This window comes from Lissotriton helveticus, chromosome 10 (genome assembly GCF_964261635.1).
Source record: "Lissotriton helveticus chromosome 10, aLisHel1.1, whole genome shotgun sequence".
Lineage (NCBI taxonomy): Eukaryota > Metazoa > Chordata > Amphibia > Caudata > Salamandridae > Lissotriton > Lissotriton helveticus.
Genome location: NC_136071.1, coordinates 920,193,700 through 920,209,519, shown reverse-complemented (window position 1 = coordinate 920,209,519; position 15,820 = coordinate 920,193,700). Strand labels below are relative to the sequence as shown.

General features: G+C 48.2%; 1 protein-coding gene across 1 annotated transcript in view; it reads left to right on the top strand.

The window, feature by feature from the left end:
* Positions 1-1,259: 1,259 nt before the first annotated feature.
* LOC144784144 (vimentin-like) overlaps positions 1,260-15,820 on the top strand; it is a 33,231-nt gene continuing 18,670 nt past the window's right edge. The window contains exons 1-2 of the mRNA XM_078662820.1: positions 1,260-1,582; positions 9,419-9,479. Coding sequence (XP_078518946.1) covers positions 1,260-1,582; positions 9,419-9,479 — 384 coding nt within the window. The remainder of the gene's footprint in view (positions 1,583-9,418; positions 9,480-15,820) is intronic.

Sequence of the window (15,820 nt, the reverse complement as noted above, 5' to 3'; positions counted from 1 at the left end):
ACTTTCCTGCATTGCCAATGCTTGTTTATTTTGTCAAAGGCAATTGCAGTATAATCTCTCCTACACCATGGCGGCAATGTTCTTATTCAATTTTAACACCTCTGTTTTTTTATGTAACTGATTATTTTCAATTTTTCCGGAAGCACCATATAGCGTGGTGCATGTAAAAATGCTGTAAAATGTAATATTAAAGAGGGATGCTGAATTTCGCGCTAGGTTATTTGCGCCAAGGGAGAAATTTGTGATCAACACATTTAGCAACAAAAAGAGGCGTAGAATTGATGACTCTCAGTAAAGTCCACAATCACCCGTAAGGGTCTCTAGGTGCCGTCGGGAAGATTAAGCGAGCTATTGCCCAGAGTCACATGGTGCTGGGCTAACCTGCCGACGGAGCCGGAGATCGAACCGTGGTCCCCAGATTCCAGCTCAGTCGCCCTGGCCGCGGCGCCACACCTCTCAGTGGCTCGTGCTGCCTCCCGCCACGGAGCGAGTCCCTTGTTGACCCAAGGGATGCTTCATAATGTCTGCTTTGATGGTCAAAGTGACAGGCGGGTCGTCAGGGCTGCTTTCCTCACTTGGGGGCATCCCGTGTCTGAACTGTCCTCTTTAACACCACATTTTGCTTTTACTGTTACTTGCGCACCCGCGCAGGCATCCTTCAGCTGCTCTCCCCATCCTCTACCTAGGTGGCCAGAGAGGGATGTATGCTGGGCAGGGGGCCCTCTTTATTGCCAAGGGGGGGGGGGGGGGGACTTGATAAACTGTAGCGTTGCAGGAATGGGCTTTGTACTAGGAAGTAATCCACATATTTGGGCTGCAATATAGGGAGAAGGGTGGGAGGCTTCGGAAATAGATGCACTACCGACATTGCCTGTCCCGCGAGTCTCAAAATGTTAAGATGCGGAGCATGCGACGTTAAACTTTCTTTTCATGACTGTGATGCAGCTGTCCCTCCTTCTTGCACTGTGCTGAGGAGCCCGCCTCCCTCCCAGTGAAGACAGAATTTGGAACAAGCCCCACCTCTGCCCAGCCGCTGCACCCTGGACCTGCTGCTGGTCCTGCCCGGACGGTCCTGGTCACACCCTGGCGCTGATTGGCAGATTGGGGCCGCTCCGTCCTCCCATTGGCTGTGGTCGCTGCCTCTGCGGATGCGGTCCCCTCATGAGAGTATTAAAAGAGGTCCCCGGCCGCCCCTCAGCACTGACTGAGCGCACCAGAGAGGAGCACAGAGAAGCACAGGGGAGCACCGCAGCAGCAACATGAACACTCTGGACACCTCCCTGGCAGATGCCACCAATCAGGAGTTCATGTTCACCTGCATCAACGAGAAGGTCGAGATGCAGCATCTGAACGACCGCTTCGCCAAATACATCGACAAAGTGCGCTTCCTGGAGCAGCAGAACAAGAGCCTCGTGGCCGAGCTGGAGAAGCGGAAGGGCCAGGGCAAGACCCGCGTGGGCGACCTGTACGAGGAGGAGCTGCGGGAGCTGCGCAGGCAGGTGGACCAGCTCACCAACGAGAAGACCCGCGTCGATGCCGACCGCCTCAACTTTAGCGACGAAATCCAGCGGCTGCAAAAGAAGTAAGGGGATGGTGTCTGAGGGGGTCTTTTGAAGGACCGCATTACTATCTAGCAACAGCTGGCAACCTTTGTGACACCAAAGGACCAGCCCAGGGCACGAGTCGGGGTGGACGGCGTCCCCCCACTTATTTCACAGGGTGGATGCCGTCCACCCTGCCAAGGAGGTGGGCCCCACAAAAAAAGATGCTGAATTCGTCCCGATGTAATTTCCAAACACCGGGACACATTCAGCAGCGCCTGCACGTTGTTATCTGCTTTCCATCACAACAACGTGCAGGCGGGGATGGGGCTCTCTTATTTCTGACTCCTTCTAGAATACTGGCCACAACAAAGGCCGATTCTCGGGGGTCCCAAGCCTCCTTTTGTTGGAGTTTCCTGGCTGGCAGCAGTCAGGAGCCTCACACCTGATGCAAATGCAGTAGAGGGGAAACAAAGGCTCGCACTTTGTTAGCACTGCACACATACTTAGGAGCGGCAGCTTTTCTCTTTATTCATGCTCTGTTTAGGAGATTTTCATGCACTGTTAGAACGTCCGGTGTGTTGGCCTTTCCCAGTATTTGCACAAAATAAATTACATTTATATACGCTTATTACCCTTGAGGGGGCCTTGTAATAATTTAAATATCACTATTCTTTTTAAAGCACTAGGGCTAGAGAAAGCTTAATGCTGACAAAAGGTAACATTGTTTTATATGTAGCGTACAAAAGTGTGAATCTTCTGCCTAAATCAGGAGGGTTTGCAAGTATACTTGAAATGTGCTCATGATACACCTGCTAAACATATATGTGAGAGCTTAAAATCTGATATCACTTCTTGTGATGCCAGTTTCTTTGATGTCACGCACTGTAATGTCACGCGCCGTTATGTCACACGCTTGCGATGCCACGCTTTGTGATGCCACTTGAATACTGATTAACTAGGTTAGACCCCCCCTACTTCTTTTTTTAGGACTTGTACCCTGCAAAGGACCATACCAAGCCTCAGAGGGGCATCCCACTGTAGCAATAAGTGTAAACCTGCTGACCACCATGCCCAGCTTCTGAGGGCTGGTCCAGAGGGGCACCCCACTATAGCATTAACTGGCAAAGCCTTTCTGGATTCTTAAGGAGTGTAACAAGCCTCTCAGGGCTAGGTCAGAGGGTTGTCCTGAGCCGGCCATTGCTCAGGGAACAGTCTGGGTAAAAGCAACGTTGGCACCCCCTCCCAAGCGTCTTCTTTAAGTGTCTAGCAATTGATAATTTGGGAGGAGTAGGAGGAAGGTGGGTGGGCGGATTAAGGCATGCCACCAACTTGTCCTCCTTAATTGTCTTTATATTGAATATTTGGGAAGGTGTGGGGGGCAAGATTATGGAGCGCTATGGAAAGAAAAAAAAGCAGGCAAGGGCACCAGCAGCCTTTAGAACAAGTGTTATACATTTTTCTTTGGACGGAAGAGGTAGGGAGACTGCTGCTGGTAGATGGAGCGCTGCTCTAGAGGTCCACAACCCGGCTGTAGACCCAGTTCACACATACCGATTGTGTAAGATCCGCGCCCAGCAAGACCCATGGGCAGTTCTCGTGCGGGCACAGCCGAAGGTCCTTTACCATCGACATGACGCCCACAGCCACCGAAGGACCTCCCACTGAACGACCCACTGAAACCCTCAACTGCATCCTTCTCAACATGCGCTCTCTACACCGTCACGCCGTGGAGATCTGGGACTTGATCAACCCCCTCTCGCCCGTCATCGCATTCTTCATGGAAACCTGGACCAACGCCACCTCCGGCCCCGACATCGCCAGAGCTATCCCTGATGGCTACACGATCCAGAGAAAGGACCGCCCACACCTCCCGGGAGGAGGACTCGCCATCGCACACAAGATCCCCCTCTGGCTCTCCACATCCAGCACCAGCGACCCACACTCCAACACAGAACATCTCCACTTCCAGACCCAGGACCACGCCATGTGGCACCCTCATCTACAGACCACCGGGACCCCACACCCAGCCCGCAACCACCATCACCAAGCTCGCCGCACCCCACACCATCACCTCCACCGACTACATCCTGCTCGGGGACCTGAACTTCCACCTCGAGAACAACTAGGATCCCGATTCCACCACTCTCCTTGAGAACCTCACCAGCCTAGGACTGAAACAGCTTCTCAACAGGCCCACCCACAGAGCTGGACACACCCTCGACCCCATCTTTGCAGGAGGATCTAACATCCGCTTCAGCCACACCACCCAGCCCCTCTGGACAGACCACCACTGCGTCCATTTCACTGTCAACAACACCACCGCACCCAAGCCTGAACAACACAACATGATTGGGTCAGAGCTATTTTCTACCTGCACACTATTCCACTATATATAGTCCTATATCTAGTACTCAAAAGCCTGTGCGTATTGGTCGAGGGCGTGACCCGTGAACACCCCCTAAATAGTGATGCAAAACATCACATACAATGAAAATAACAAAGTGACCCACACAAGGAAAATTATAAACAGATTATATTTTTTGCTAGATAATGCAATAGTATTTTCAGATATACAACATGAACGCTTTCCAAGGAGAAGTAAGATCCAAGTCTTGAGAGTTGTATTAGAAGAATTTTTATTCATGAAAAAATATATTGGAGATTCAGAAAATTGCTAGCTGCCAACGCGTTTCGTCACCACCGTGACTTCTTCAGGGCTCTAAAATCAGTAGAACTGTGATAGATAGAGCTTGCGTCGCTTGGACAGAAATACATCAATGAAAAAACATTAAAAATCCTCTCTCCTAGTTCCCTTTGTATTTAGTCTGACTTCTCAGTTATTTCCTCTGTTATACAGCAGTTTTCAGTATTAACATCTGTGTCACAGGGATAATGTCAAGGGTAGTCTGATATATCCCCAATAGTGTCTTGCTTATTTTTGTATGTTCAGGTCTTGTGGTGTTATGGGACCATCAGAATTTCTTCAGTAAATGGCGGGCATCTGGTTAGGGCTCTCCTATTTACCCTCTTCTGTCTGATAGTCTCGTCAACCTCTTAACCCACACCTGCCTCGGGAGGGAAAACCCGTTAGGTCTGTTCATGCGCGTGCCACGCTGAGCAAGGCGCGCGGAGCAGAGGACAGGAACGCGCGCTGCCGGGTTTTCCCTCCCGAGGCAGGTGTGGGTTAAGAGGTTGACGAGACTATCTGACAGAAGAGGGTAACTAGGAGAGCCCTAACCAGATGCCCGCCATTTACTGAAGAAATTCTGATGGTCCCATAACACCACAAGACCTGAACATACAAAAATAAGCAAGACACTATTGGGGATATATCAGACTACCCTTGACATTATCCCTGTGACACAGATGTTAATACTGAAAACTGCTGTATAACAGAGGAAATAACTGAGAAGTCAGAATAAATACAAAGGGAACTAGGAGAGAGGATTTTTAATGTTTTTTCATTGATGTATTTCTGTCCAAGCGACGCAAGCTCTATCTATCACAGTTCTACTGATTTTAGAGCCCTGAAGAAGTCACGGTGGTGACGAAACGCGTTGGCAGCTAGCAATTTTCTGATTCTCCAATATATTTTTTCATGAATAAAAAGTCTTCTAATACAACGCTCAAGACTTGGATCTTACTTCTCCTTGGAAAGCGTTCATGTTGTATATCTGAAAATACTATTGCATTATCTAGCAAAAAATATAATCTGTTTATAATTTTCCTTGTGCGGGTCACTTTGTTATTTTCACCGCACCCAAGCCTGCCCTGCGCCTGCCTCAACAGAACTGGAGCAAGGTCACTGAGGAACACCTGAACTCCACCCTCCTCCAAGACCCCCCCAGTTCTACCACCGACCCCAACTCCACAGCCAGGGAATTCCACCACTGGGTCTCTTGCTGTGCCGGCAAGCTGGCACCTCTCTGGCACACCGCCAAACAACGCCCGCCAATGGCCGCCTGGTTCACCACCGAACTCCAAGAAGCCAGGCGTACCTGCAGACGTTTGGAGAAAACCTGGCAGAACCTGAATGCCTTGGAAGCACGAAACCTTCACAAGATCGCCATGAAAGACTACCTCCAGCGTATAAGGGACACCAAAAGAAACTTCATCAGAGACAAAGTCAAGACCAACGCATCCAACATGAAGGAACTGTTCAACGTCATTCAGCAGTTCGCAAAACCATTCTGCGAAGCCACTGACATCGCACCCTCCCAGGAACTATGCAACAAACTCAGCTCCAACTTCCACCTGAAGATCCAGGCCCTATACGACAATTTCAGCGAGCCTGCAGAAGACATCACCACACCACCCACCACCGTCAAGAAGCCGACCATCACCTCCTGGGTTACGGAGTCTGCCGAGCTCTTCTCCTCAACCATGAAGAATACACATTCAGGAGCCCTTACGGACAACTGCCCCCCCCCCACATCTTCCACAGGGCTGCCGCTGCCATCGATCCCAAACTAGGACACACTATCAACTCCTCCCTTTCAACCGGCACCTGCCCTGAAGACAGAAAACGCGCAGAGGTGAAACCCCTCCTCAAGAAAACAACGGCCGACCCAATGGACCTGAAGAACTACCAGTCTATATGTCTCCTCGCGTTCACTGCCAAAGTCACCTAACAACTCATGAACGCCCAGCTAACCGCCCTCATTGAAGAAAACTGCATCCTAGACACTACCCAATCTGGCTTCCGCAGCAACGACAGCACAGACACTGCCCTCCTCGCTGCCACCGACGACATCCGCATGCTGCTCGACCAGGGACACACCGCAGCCCTCATCCTCCTAGACCTCTCCGCAGCCTTCAACACAGTCTTGCATCGCACACTAGCCACCAGACTCCACAACGCAGGAATTCAAGGATCCACCCTCGACTGGATCCGATCCTTCCTCTCTGGCAGAACCCAGTGGATCAGACTCCCCCCTTTCCACTCCGCCCCCACTGACATCGTCTGCGGAGTACCCCAGGGATCTTCACTAAGCCCAACGCTCTTCAACACCTACATGGCCCCCATCGCTGCCATCGTCAGACAGCACGGGCTTAGCGTCGCATCCTACGCCTACGACACCCAACTCATCCTCTCCCTCACCAAGAACCCAGAAATCACCATACTCATCTTCCAAGAAGGAATAAGAAGTGTAGCAGCTTGGATGAAGGACAGCAGCCTAAAGCTCAACTTCGAGAAGACCGAGGTCCTCATCCTCGGACCCTGCACCTCCGCATGGGACAACACCTGGTGGCCCTCTGCCCTCCGGAGCCCACCCACCCCGACTGACCACGCTCGGAACCTCAGCAATATCCTTGACTCCTCCCTATCCATGAACCGCCAGATCAACGCTGTCTCCTCCACCAGTTTCAAACGCCTCCGCATCCTCCGCAAGACTTTCAAATGGATCCCCCCGACTGCAGAAAGACCGTCACCCTTGCACTCATCACCAGCAGACTTGACTACGGCAACACTCTCTACGCCGGAATCAACACAATTCTTATAAGCAAGCTCCAGACCATCCAGAACGCTGCAGCCAGACTCGTCCTAGGGACACCGCACCACAAACATATGACCCAAGACCTCCGAACCCTTCACTGGCTCCCCGTCGAGAAGAGGATCACCTACAAACTCCTCACCCACGCCTACAAATCCCTCAACAACATCGGACCCAAATACCTCAACGACCGAGTATATTTCTACGTACCCAAGAGAAGCCTCTGCTCAGCTGACCTCGCCCTGGCGGAGGTCTCCCACATCAGCAGAAGCAGAACGGGCAGGAGAGCTTTTTCCCACATCGCTGTTAAAACCTGGAACCTAAACCACTGATTGATTGTTTGATTGATTGAACTAGTCCTACTCACTCCCATTGGTGTAGGGGATGCCAGTGAGAGGCAATGTGGAGGTGCATGCATGTATGTATTTGGACCATTAAACATCGAACGAAGCTACAAAGATACCAAACCTTGTACAGAAACACAACGGGGAAGGGGGGGCAGGAGTGTCAGCGACCGGAGCGTAGGCAGTGGAGAAGACACTAAAGGTAGATATGACGTGCCTGTTAGGGGATAGGGGAGGTGTTGGGTAGATGGATGAAGACATGGAATGGGGAAACACGGCAGGTAACAGATAGGGGTTGCTGTGAGGCATGATATGGCGAAGGCCAGATGGGGAGTGGCAGTATCAGATACTGGACTGCGGGAACGGTGGTGATCAAATACTGGGGTAGAAGCTACACTTGAAAGTGGGGAGGGTGCATGATGTGAGGTGGTGGACTGGTGAGGGAGAAAAACAAGCTGAGCCATTGGATGAATGCATTTTATGGCATCACACTCTTCAGAAAGTCTAAGAGTGGAGGTTACATAGAGAGGGAGGATTGCTTGAAGACATGGGTCTTGAGATGCTCCTGCGTGGAGGAGGGACCATGCCTTTAGGATTTAGCGGGAGAACAGTGGCGTAACACAGGCCCCCGCAGCCGTGGGGTGCGGTGGGCCCCCCATTCTCCAGGGTGCCCCTCAGCACAGTACTCTGGCAGGAGAGCCCCGGATTGAGTCTGGAGGGGGGCCCTCCACGTAGCTTGCAGGGGCCCCTCAAGGTCTGTTACACCAGTGCAGGAGAAAGCTTGTTTTTTATTGTATAAAATGTATTTATAAAGAACACTGTCACCCTAAGACCACCCAGCGTCAATAGTAGAACATCAACTGTGCTGAACTATTCAAAGAGTAAAGTTGTTAGCTTGTTTCAGAAGGAAGGATGGGTGTAACAAAACTGAAGTTGCTTTGGTAACTTCTTCAAAATGAAATGTAGACTGAAAAGGAGCAGCCTCCAGTCTGAGATTTGCAAAATCTGGGGACTTTCAGAAGAAGGCGCCCCGAAGGCCTCTGATGACCCTCTTGCAGTATAATCCAGTGACCCTGTGGCTACCTTTTGGAAGCCTAGGCATGGTGGGCCTCCATGATTGAGTGCCCTGTGAAGGCTGCAGCGAGCCTTAGCATTATTGGCCACCTCCCGGTGGGCATGCAAAGGACCTTATTAACTTGACACAATCTGATTTCCATCTGTGGTGCCCTCTCAGATTCAGTGCAGAATAGCACCTCAAATCTTCATGGTGCGAATTAGGATGTGTATATAACACTTACTACTAATGGCTTGAACTCAGGACACTGTTTCAATCAGGGCGTCTTTTACTTCCATGGGGCAGCGCAAGGTATGTCACGCTGAGTGGTTTCATGGGTATGGTGGGTTGTGTCCTCTGTTCTAAAAACGTGAGGGCTGACATCCCACCATGTTTACAAACACAGGGTAACGTCCCCGAGATTTTGCCCTCAAACATCTGTACTTTTGGACGAGGAGTGCGTCCCTTGGACATCAGGTTCCCCCTCACAGCTACCCGTGTCTTCTCTCGCTCTCTTCTTTAATAAAGCTATGGCCACTCTCTCACGCCCTCTGCCTGCCAAACTGTGAATTCTCGAGTGCTGCGAGCTCATGAAGTTAGATACAGTTTGTTTTTCGACATTGCTCCGGCAGGTCCATATCTCTCCTAAGCTGGGTTTCTTAGGTGTGTGTTTTTGTTTGGCTAACGGGGGTGCCGCACCTCCCGGTGATCTCCTGATCCAGAGCGGGGGCCCTTGTGAAGTGGCCGCGACCGCAGTGGCACACGAATGGAAGACCGAGGCGGCAAAGGGGCATTAATTTTATTTTCAGATTTTTATGAAGTGCAAGGAAGGCCCCTACAGGAATCAGAGCATCTTACATTTTACTTTGCCTGCTACAATTTATATACATTAAGAAAACATGCACAATAACACCCCAAATTGTGACAGAAAGTTTGTTGGAGGAATTGTTCCTGATTCTCCTGTCATGTTTTTGTTTTCAGGCTGAAGGAGGAAATAATAAAGCGAGAGAAGGCGGAGAAGACCGGCAAGTCTTACAGACAGGTTTGGGACACTTACTTTTATCTCCAAAACTAAACTTTTGTAGGTCTCTTAGGGGCAGATGTACAAGTCCCATGCGCCACTTTTGCGCCGCTGTTGCGTCACTTCTGTGACGCAGCGGCAGCGTAAAGCTGGCGCCATGCTGCAGGGAATTTACAACGTGACACATCTAGGGAGGTGCGTCGCGTTGTAAAGCCCTGCACCACATGAAACCTGTGTCAGGTTTCATGTGGTCGTTCCGGTACAGGGGGGGGAGGTTTCTGGTGCAGGAACGCCTCAGAAAAGTGCCTGAGGGAAATATCCAAGATTTCACTCGGTCACTTTTTCGACCCCGCTGCGTTAAACCCTTGCGCTTTCTTGAAGAAGGCATAAGGAGTGACGCACCATGTGCAAGATAGGCCGGGTTGGTACAGTGCTGGAGTTGCGTCATGCCTGCGACACAACTCCAGCACTGCGCCAACGTTACAACATTTCATTGCGCCATGATGCAGTGCATTGTAAATGCAGCGCATCTTTGGTGGCGCAAGGTTTGTGATGCGTGTCGCAAGTTTCCTGGCGCATCCCTGCTGATTTGCAGACACTGGTACACACCTTGACTAGAAATATGTCTAAGAGAAAAAGACAGCATCGATAAAGATAATTCATGAAAACATTTATATAAAAACCTCAGTTTGAATGGACAGTTGAAGAATTGCATTTCAAATCTGATTTAATGACAAATTCACTAATACATGTAGCCTCACAATACAGTACAAGGCTTTGAAAGACAGCTGATGGTTTATCTGGGGAAAGAAACAAAATGAGTTTCATGATTCTTTAATCATACAAACCCAGAAACACCTGTCTAGAGATAATAGCACTACCTGCACCAACTTTGGTGAAAGACTACAGCAACTTTGAAAGTAAGCATACTGCATTTACCAGGATGCAATGGGATCAACTGTGCTGGGATGAGAGGCAGTGTGCTCCCTCCCCCCCTGTGTTCAAAAGGCTTCCATGAGCCAACAAGCTGACGAGCTCTCCTGGGATGCACCTGTGTGCCTGTGGAGAGGTACTGTGACCTGTGAAGACTTGGGCACCATTTCAGCAACCTCTGATGACTTTTCTCTGCTCCTTACAACTCTTTGCTTTCTACTGATGACGGGCTAAACCCAGAAACACATGTCTAGAGATAACAGCACTACCTGCACCAACTTTGGTGAAAGACTACAGCAACTTTGAAAGTAAGCATACTGCATTTACCAGGATGCAATGGGGTGAACTGTGCTGGGATGAGAGGCAGTGTGCTCCCTCTCCCCCTGTGCTCAAAAGGCTCCCTGAGCCAACGAGCTGACAAGCTCTCCTGGGATGCACCTGTGTGCCTGTGGAAAGGTACTGCGACCTGTGAAGACTTGGGCACCATTTCAGCAACCCCTGATGACTTTTCTCTGCTCCTTACTACTCTTTCCTCTCTACTGATGACGGGATAAAGCCAGAAACACGTGTTTAGAGATAACAGCACTACATGCACCAACTTTGGTGAAAGATTACAGCAACTTTGAAAGTAAGCGTACTGCATTTACCAGGATGCAATGGGGTGAACTGTGCTGGGACAAGAGGCAGTGTGCTCCCTCCCCCTATATATATTTTCATATTTCGATGCACTCATAAATGTTATCACAAACTCTCAATGTTAACATATTTTTTATTTTCTCTCAACACATAGATACAGTTATGTGTATTCTCATTTGTTTCTCTCATTGTTTAAATGTTTGCGTTGATCGAGTTAGAACATGCTACATGCTGTATAATGATGCATCATGTGTCTCTTACGTTGTTTGACTTAACCGGTTAACATGTCTTCACGAGGAATTTATTGTTGCAATGATCTTTACTAGTAAGAATTGATAAAGGTAGCCATCAAATGACATTTACTCTCCATCACTTCCAATCCTCAATTTTACCCACTCATCTGCAATTGCGGGTAATTTCGACTCTCACCAGAACTGCAGTGTCTATAATGCCTACCCTATCTCAGCCCTAAATCACTGGACACAGATTCAGCTAAGCCACTCAAACTTTGTGCAAATAGGAGTTGCAAAAACGTTTGTCAGCTGGCTTTATCCAATTAAAATCAAATTTGAATACATTATGTGTTTTCTTGCAGATACAGGAGATGTCTGTTTGTGCATCAACACTGGAGATATATTTTTGTTATTTTTAGGTCAAGCCTGGGCAGCTCATGCACTGCTCTGCGAGGCATGCTGTATTTGGGTATGGACTTGAAGCTCCTCCCACTCATCGCTCATATTTTTCATTGGCTGTGTCATTGTTTTTTGTAAACTGTGGCTTTTCATTGGTCATTAGGCTTAGTAGTCCCTCCTTAGTACCGCCATGTCTCGTCTTGTAGCCTCTGTTAAGGACTGGCCCTCTTACATGTGTTGTTACTTGGTCGTCTTTAATGAAAGCCTCCGACGACTATTTCGTTAAATGTTTTTCACCTTCCTTCTGTTGCAGGCAAGATACGCTCTCTCCTAACACTTCTTTTTTATAGCACAGCACGCCACAGTGATGGCCAAGCCTTTGGTTTTTTTTGTGGCACTAAATGCAGCCGTCTGTATTTTTTCTATCTATTCACTTTTTTATTTTGTTTACAAGCGCCCCTGCCAGAATTTCATATTAATGGAGGCTCGCCCCTTTCTTTAGACGTGGCACATCTAAAGAAAGACACACAGCCGCTATTAAATTGAAACTGCAGCATGGGGCGTATTTACAAAAAAAATATTTTGTTTGTCAACCTGACAAACGCTTTTTTTGTAAAAGTGACCTACACTACGCTTTCACTTTAATGGCCACTGTGTACCTTTCTTTGGACACAGCTCGTCTAACACCTTGGCTGCTGCCCCGATTCCCCTCCGGTGCTGGACATCCCTTAACTGGGTGTGGTCATGACGGAACCATTCCGTCATCAGCACAGCTCAACCGTGACTGATGACGGAATGGTTCCATCACCAGCATCGAAGGAGCTAAAGAAAGGAGCTCGGCTGCCATTAATGTGTAAGCGCAGCATGGGGCACTTTTACAAAAAAAGTATTTGCAATGCAATAGCTCTTGCATTTGTGAGACTTTAAGCTATTGCCAATAGCTGAAACTCTCGTAAATGCGAGACCTATTGCATTGCAAATGCTTTTGTTTATTCTTTGCTCTTCTTTGTTTTGACATGTAGCCTGGATGCCATGCACAATGTAACTGTGTACCTCTTCTCCTACTTTCAACTCCATCCCTTTTGTCATGAGACTGCTGCTGCCAGGCTTTTTCCTTCACACCCTGCTCTCCCTCCCTCCAATGGGTGCAGTCAAGAGACTGGTGCCTTCAAGCTTATTTTCGCTTTGTCTTCCTTCTTCCTCAACCTCCTGTTGTGTTTTCACATCTCATGAAGAATCAGGAGCTAGGCAACCTGAAGAGAACTGCAGCTGTCAGGTAAATACTTGTTTGAATTATTATTAGGTTTGTTTTCTTGTTCCTAATATTTTCATGTCTGAGCTCAGAAATTCTGTAGTAAAAGTTAAGTGTATAGATGCCAGACCTTTCTGCCCAGGCAATTTAAGAAAAGAACATTAAATAACATTAGTTGGTCTAACTTTTATGAAACTTGCTCAATGATTAATGGGTACATAACCGGTTATTCACAGAGAGGAATCTCTGCTCCTTTGCCATACTCTCTTAAGGCGCTTTTTGAAAATTGAATAGCAGATATTTTCTTAGCACTCTCCTGATCTTTTTGTTTTTGTTTTAACCTTTTTTTTTGGTCGAGCTGGACAGCGCAGCTGCCACTTCGAGGCCTGCTGTAATCAGTCTGTGTGCTTAAAGTCCATCCCCTTTTTTGATATTGCTTTTCATTTGTCTATGTCAGTGTCCTTTAACATTTTTTGCTTGCTAGTGGTCAGTCCAGCCTCTTTTTCCATCCTTTCTCTCTTCTGTTCCTCCCACAGAGCAGGGGCTTAGTACTGTCTCATTGCTCTAAGGTTTGGTGTTTGGTCTCTGGGTTACCATATTTTTTCTTGGTTTCCTGCTCTGGTACGGTTTGTTGTGTTCAGCGTCAGTGCCCTGGCTTCTTACATTTAAATATAGCATTCTTCCTCCAACCCCTCTTAACATGCCAGTTGTGTTACTGCTGCCTCCCCTGCCCTGCCTCCTGCCATGTTGCTTGTTCTTAATAATTACTTGATTGTCATCCACGTGAGGATCAGACCCCAATTGCCTTTGTGATGCGATGTGCGAGTTTAACCTTAAAAGAAAATTTCTTCAGTTATGAAGGGAAATTATATTGGCAAACTACGGGCACTTCTATGGGCAGCACTTGTGCCCCTAGTATGGCCAATTTATATATGCATGGCTTCGAAACCAAGTTTGTATACCCCAGTACGAATCCTTTTCAACCTCAACTCAAACTGCGGAAACAGTATATAGACGATATCCTGGTCATCTGGGAAGGTGACCAGGGATCTCTTTATATGTTTTCCAATTGGTTGAATGACTGTGACATTTATCTGAAATTTACTGGTGAAGCCAGTACCATGACAGTATCATACCTAGATCTTAGGCTATACCCTAAAAATGGTAAAATCCACACAGAATTATACCAAAAGCCTATGGCTAGGAATTCACTGCTTAGTTATCATAGCTTTCAACCACGTGCCTTATTGACGAATCTTCCTATAGGTTAGTTTTTAGGACTACGTAGGAATTGTAGCGAGGTACAAACAACATGCCAAGAATTTGAGTGAAGAATTACTTGCAAGAAATTATCCCACTCACTTGGTGTATAAAGCAGAAAAAAGAGCACATAATAACCACTGAGAAGCATTGCTTGAATCTTATGATGAACCAGAAAAAAAGAGAATGGTTTGTGTGACTACTTACAGTGACTTGACTGACAATATCAAAAGGGCCGTTACAAAATCCTGGCATATTTCGAATACAGGTTCTCTAACATTGGAGAAGCTTTATTTGCTCTGAAAAGGAGTAGTAATCTGCAAGATCTACTAGTTCATACTAGACCGAGACTACCACAACAGGGGGCCAGACAGAATACTTTATGGGGGGCTTCACGAGTCACAGGTAATTTCCCTTGTGGATGTTGTCCCGTGTGCCCTTTCACCAAACATATGAGTCGCTTGGAAAAGGTGGTTTTTTGCCCACCCTCCTCATTTTAAAATAAGCGTTCTTTGTTGTGTGACAGAGGGAATTTGGGGGGAAGGTTATTTGCGTGGATTGTGTGAATTGGGGCTTCTTGGAAATGTTTTAAAATACAGCGTTGGAATTGTTGAATTAGCTGACATTGTGTGGAAGTCTTTAAACAGAGTGTACCATATCCCTTCCTCATCGGGTGGCACTCTCGGGGGGGTTAGTCGGGACAGCGGCCATCTTGGACACGACTCGCGTTGTTCACGGTCAGTGTTCCAGATGACGCACGCTGCACGCCAGCTTTAGCCACACCTTGTTTGAATGGCGCCTGCTCGAACGAGCAACGGGCGCGCCAACGGTGCGCCGAAGGCGCACCTAAGGCAAGCCCGTCTGCGCCCGTCAGAGCTAAGTCAGCGCTCAGGGCAAGCAATTCTGCTCGAGATGACTCTGGGAGCAGTAATGTCATCCACTTATCAAGTGAGTTGTTGAAATCCCTGAAACCCCTTCCCTGTCCATCCCATAGAGATGGGCAAATAGGACCTACTAGGGACTATGTTTGTGAGGATTGTGGGTTTAGATTTTCACCGGAGCCCCTGCCGCTGCCAACTGATATGTTAGCTGACCCACTTAGGTCGGGGAATAACAGTGCCTGTCTCATTAATGCTAGATCAGTCAAGAAGCATTATGTAGACATTGCTGATCTGATTACTGACAACGGTCTGGACATATTGTTTGTCACTGAGACTTGGCTTGACGCCTTCTCTAACCCCATCGTGGCCTTGGCTACACCAGCTGGTTTCAAAGTCCATCGGGTGGATCGCCATGTTGGCAGAGGTGGTGGTCTAGCCATTTGGTATAGGGAAGGTTGGTCCCTCCACAGTGAAATATCCACCCTTTGGGGAGATTGTGAGGGTCTGGATTTTAGTTTACAACTTTCAGCCCACTTTACTTTTGGGGGGGGTCCCTGATTTACCAGCCTCCTGGGCCAGCCAGGACCTTTCTGTATACTTGTGAGGATGCGCTGGCAGAGCGTGCACTGCGTTTCTCAAATTATGTTTTTCTTGGTGATGTCAAGCTCCACCTGGACCACACTGGCATCACTGATTCTATAGTTCTTTTGGCTGCCCTTCCTCTGGCTAACCTTTCACAAACAGTTATGTTTCCTACCCACCTAGGAT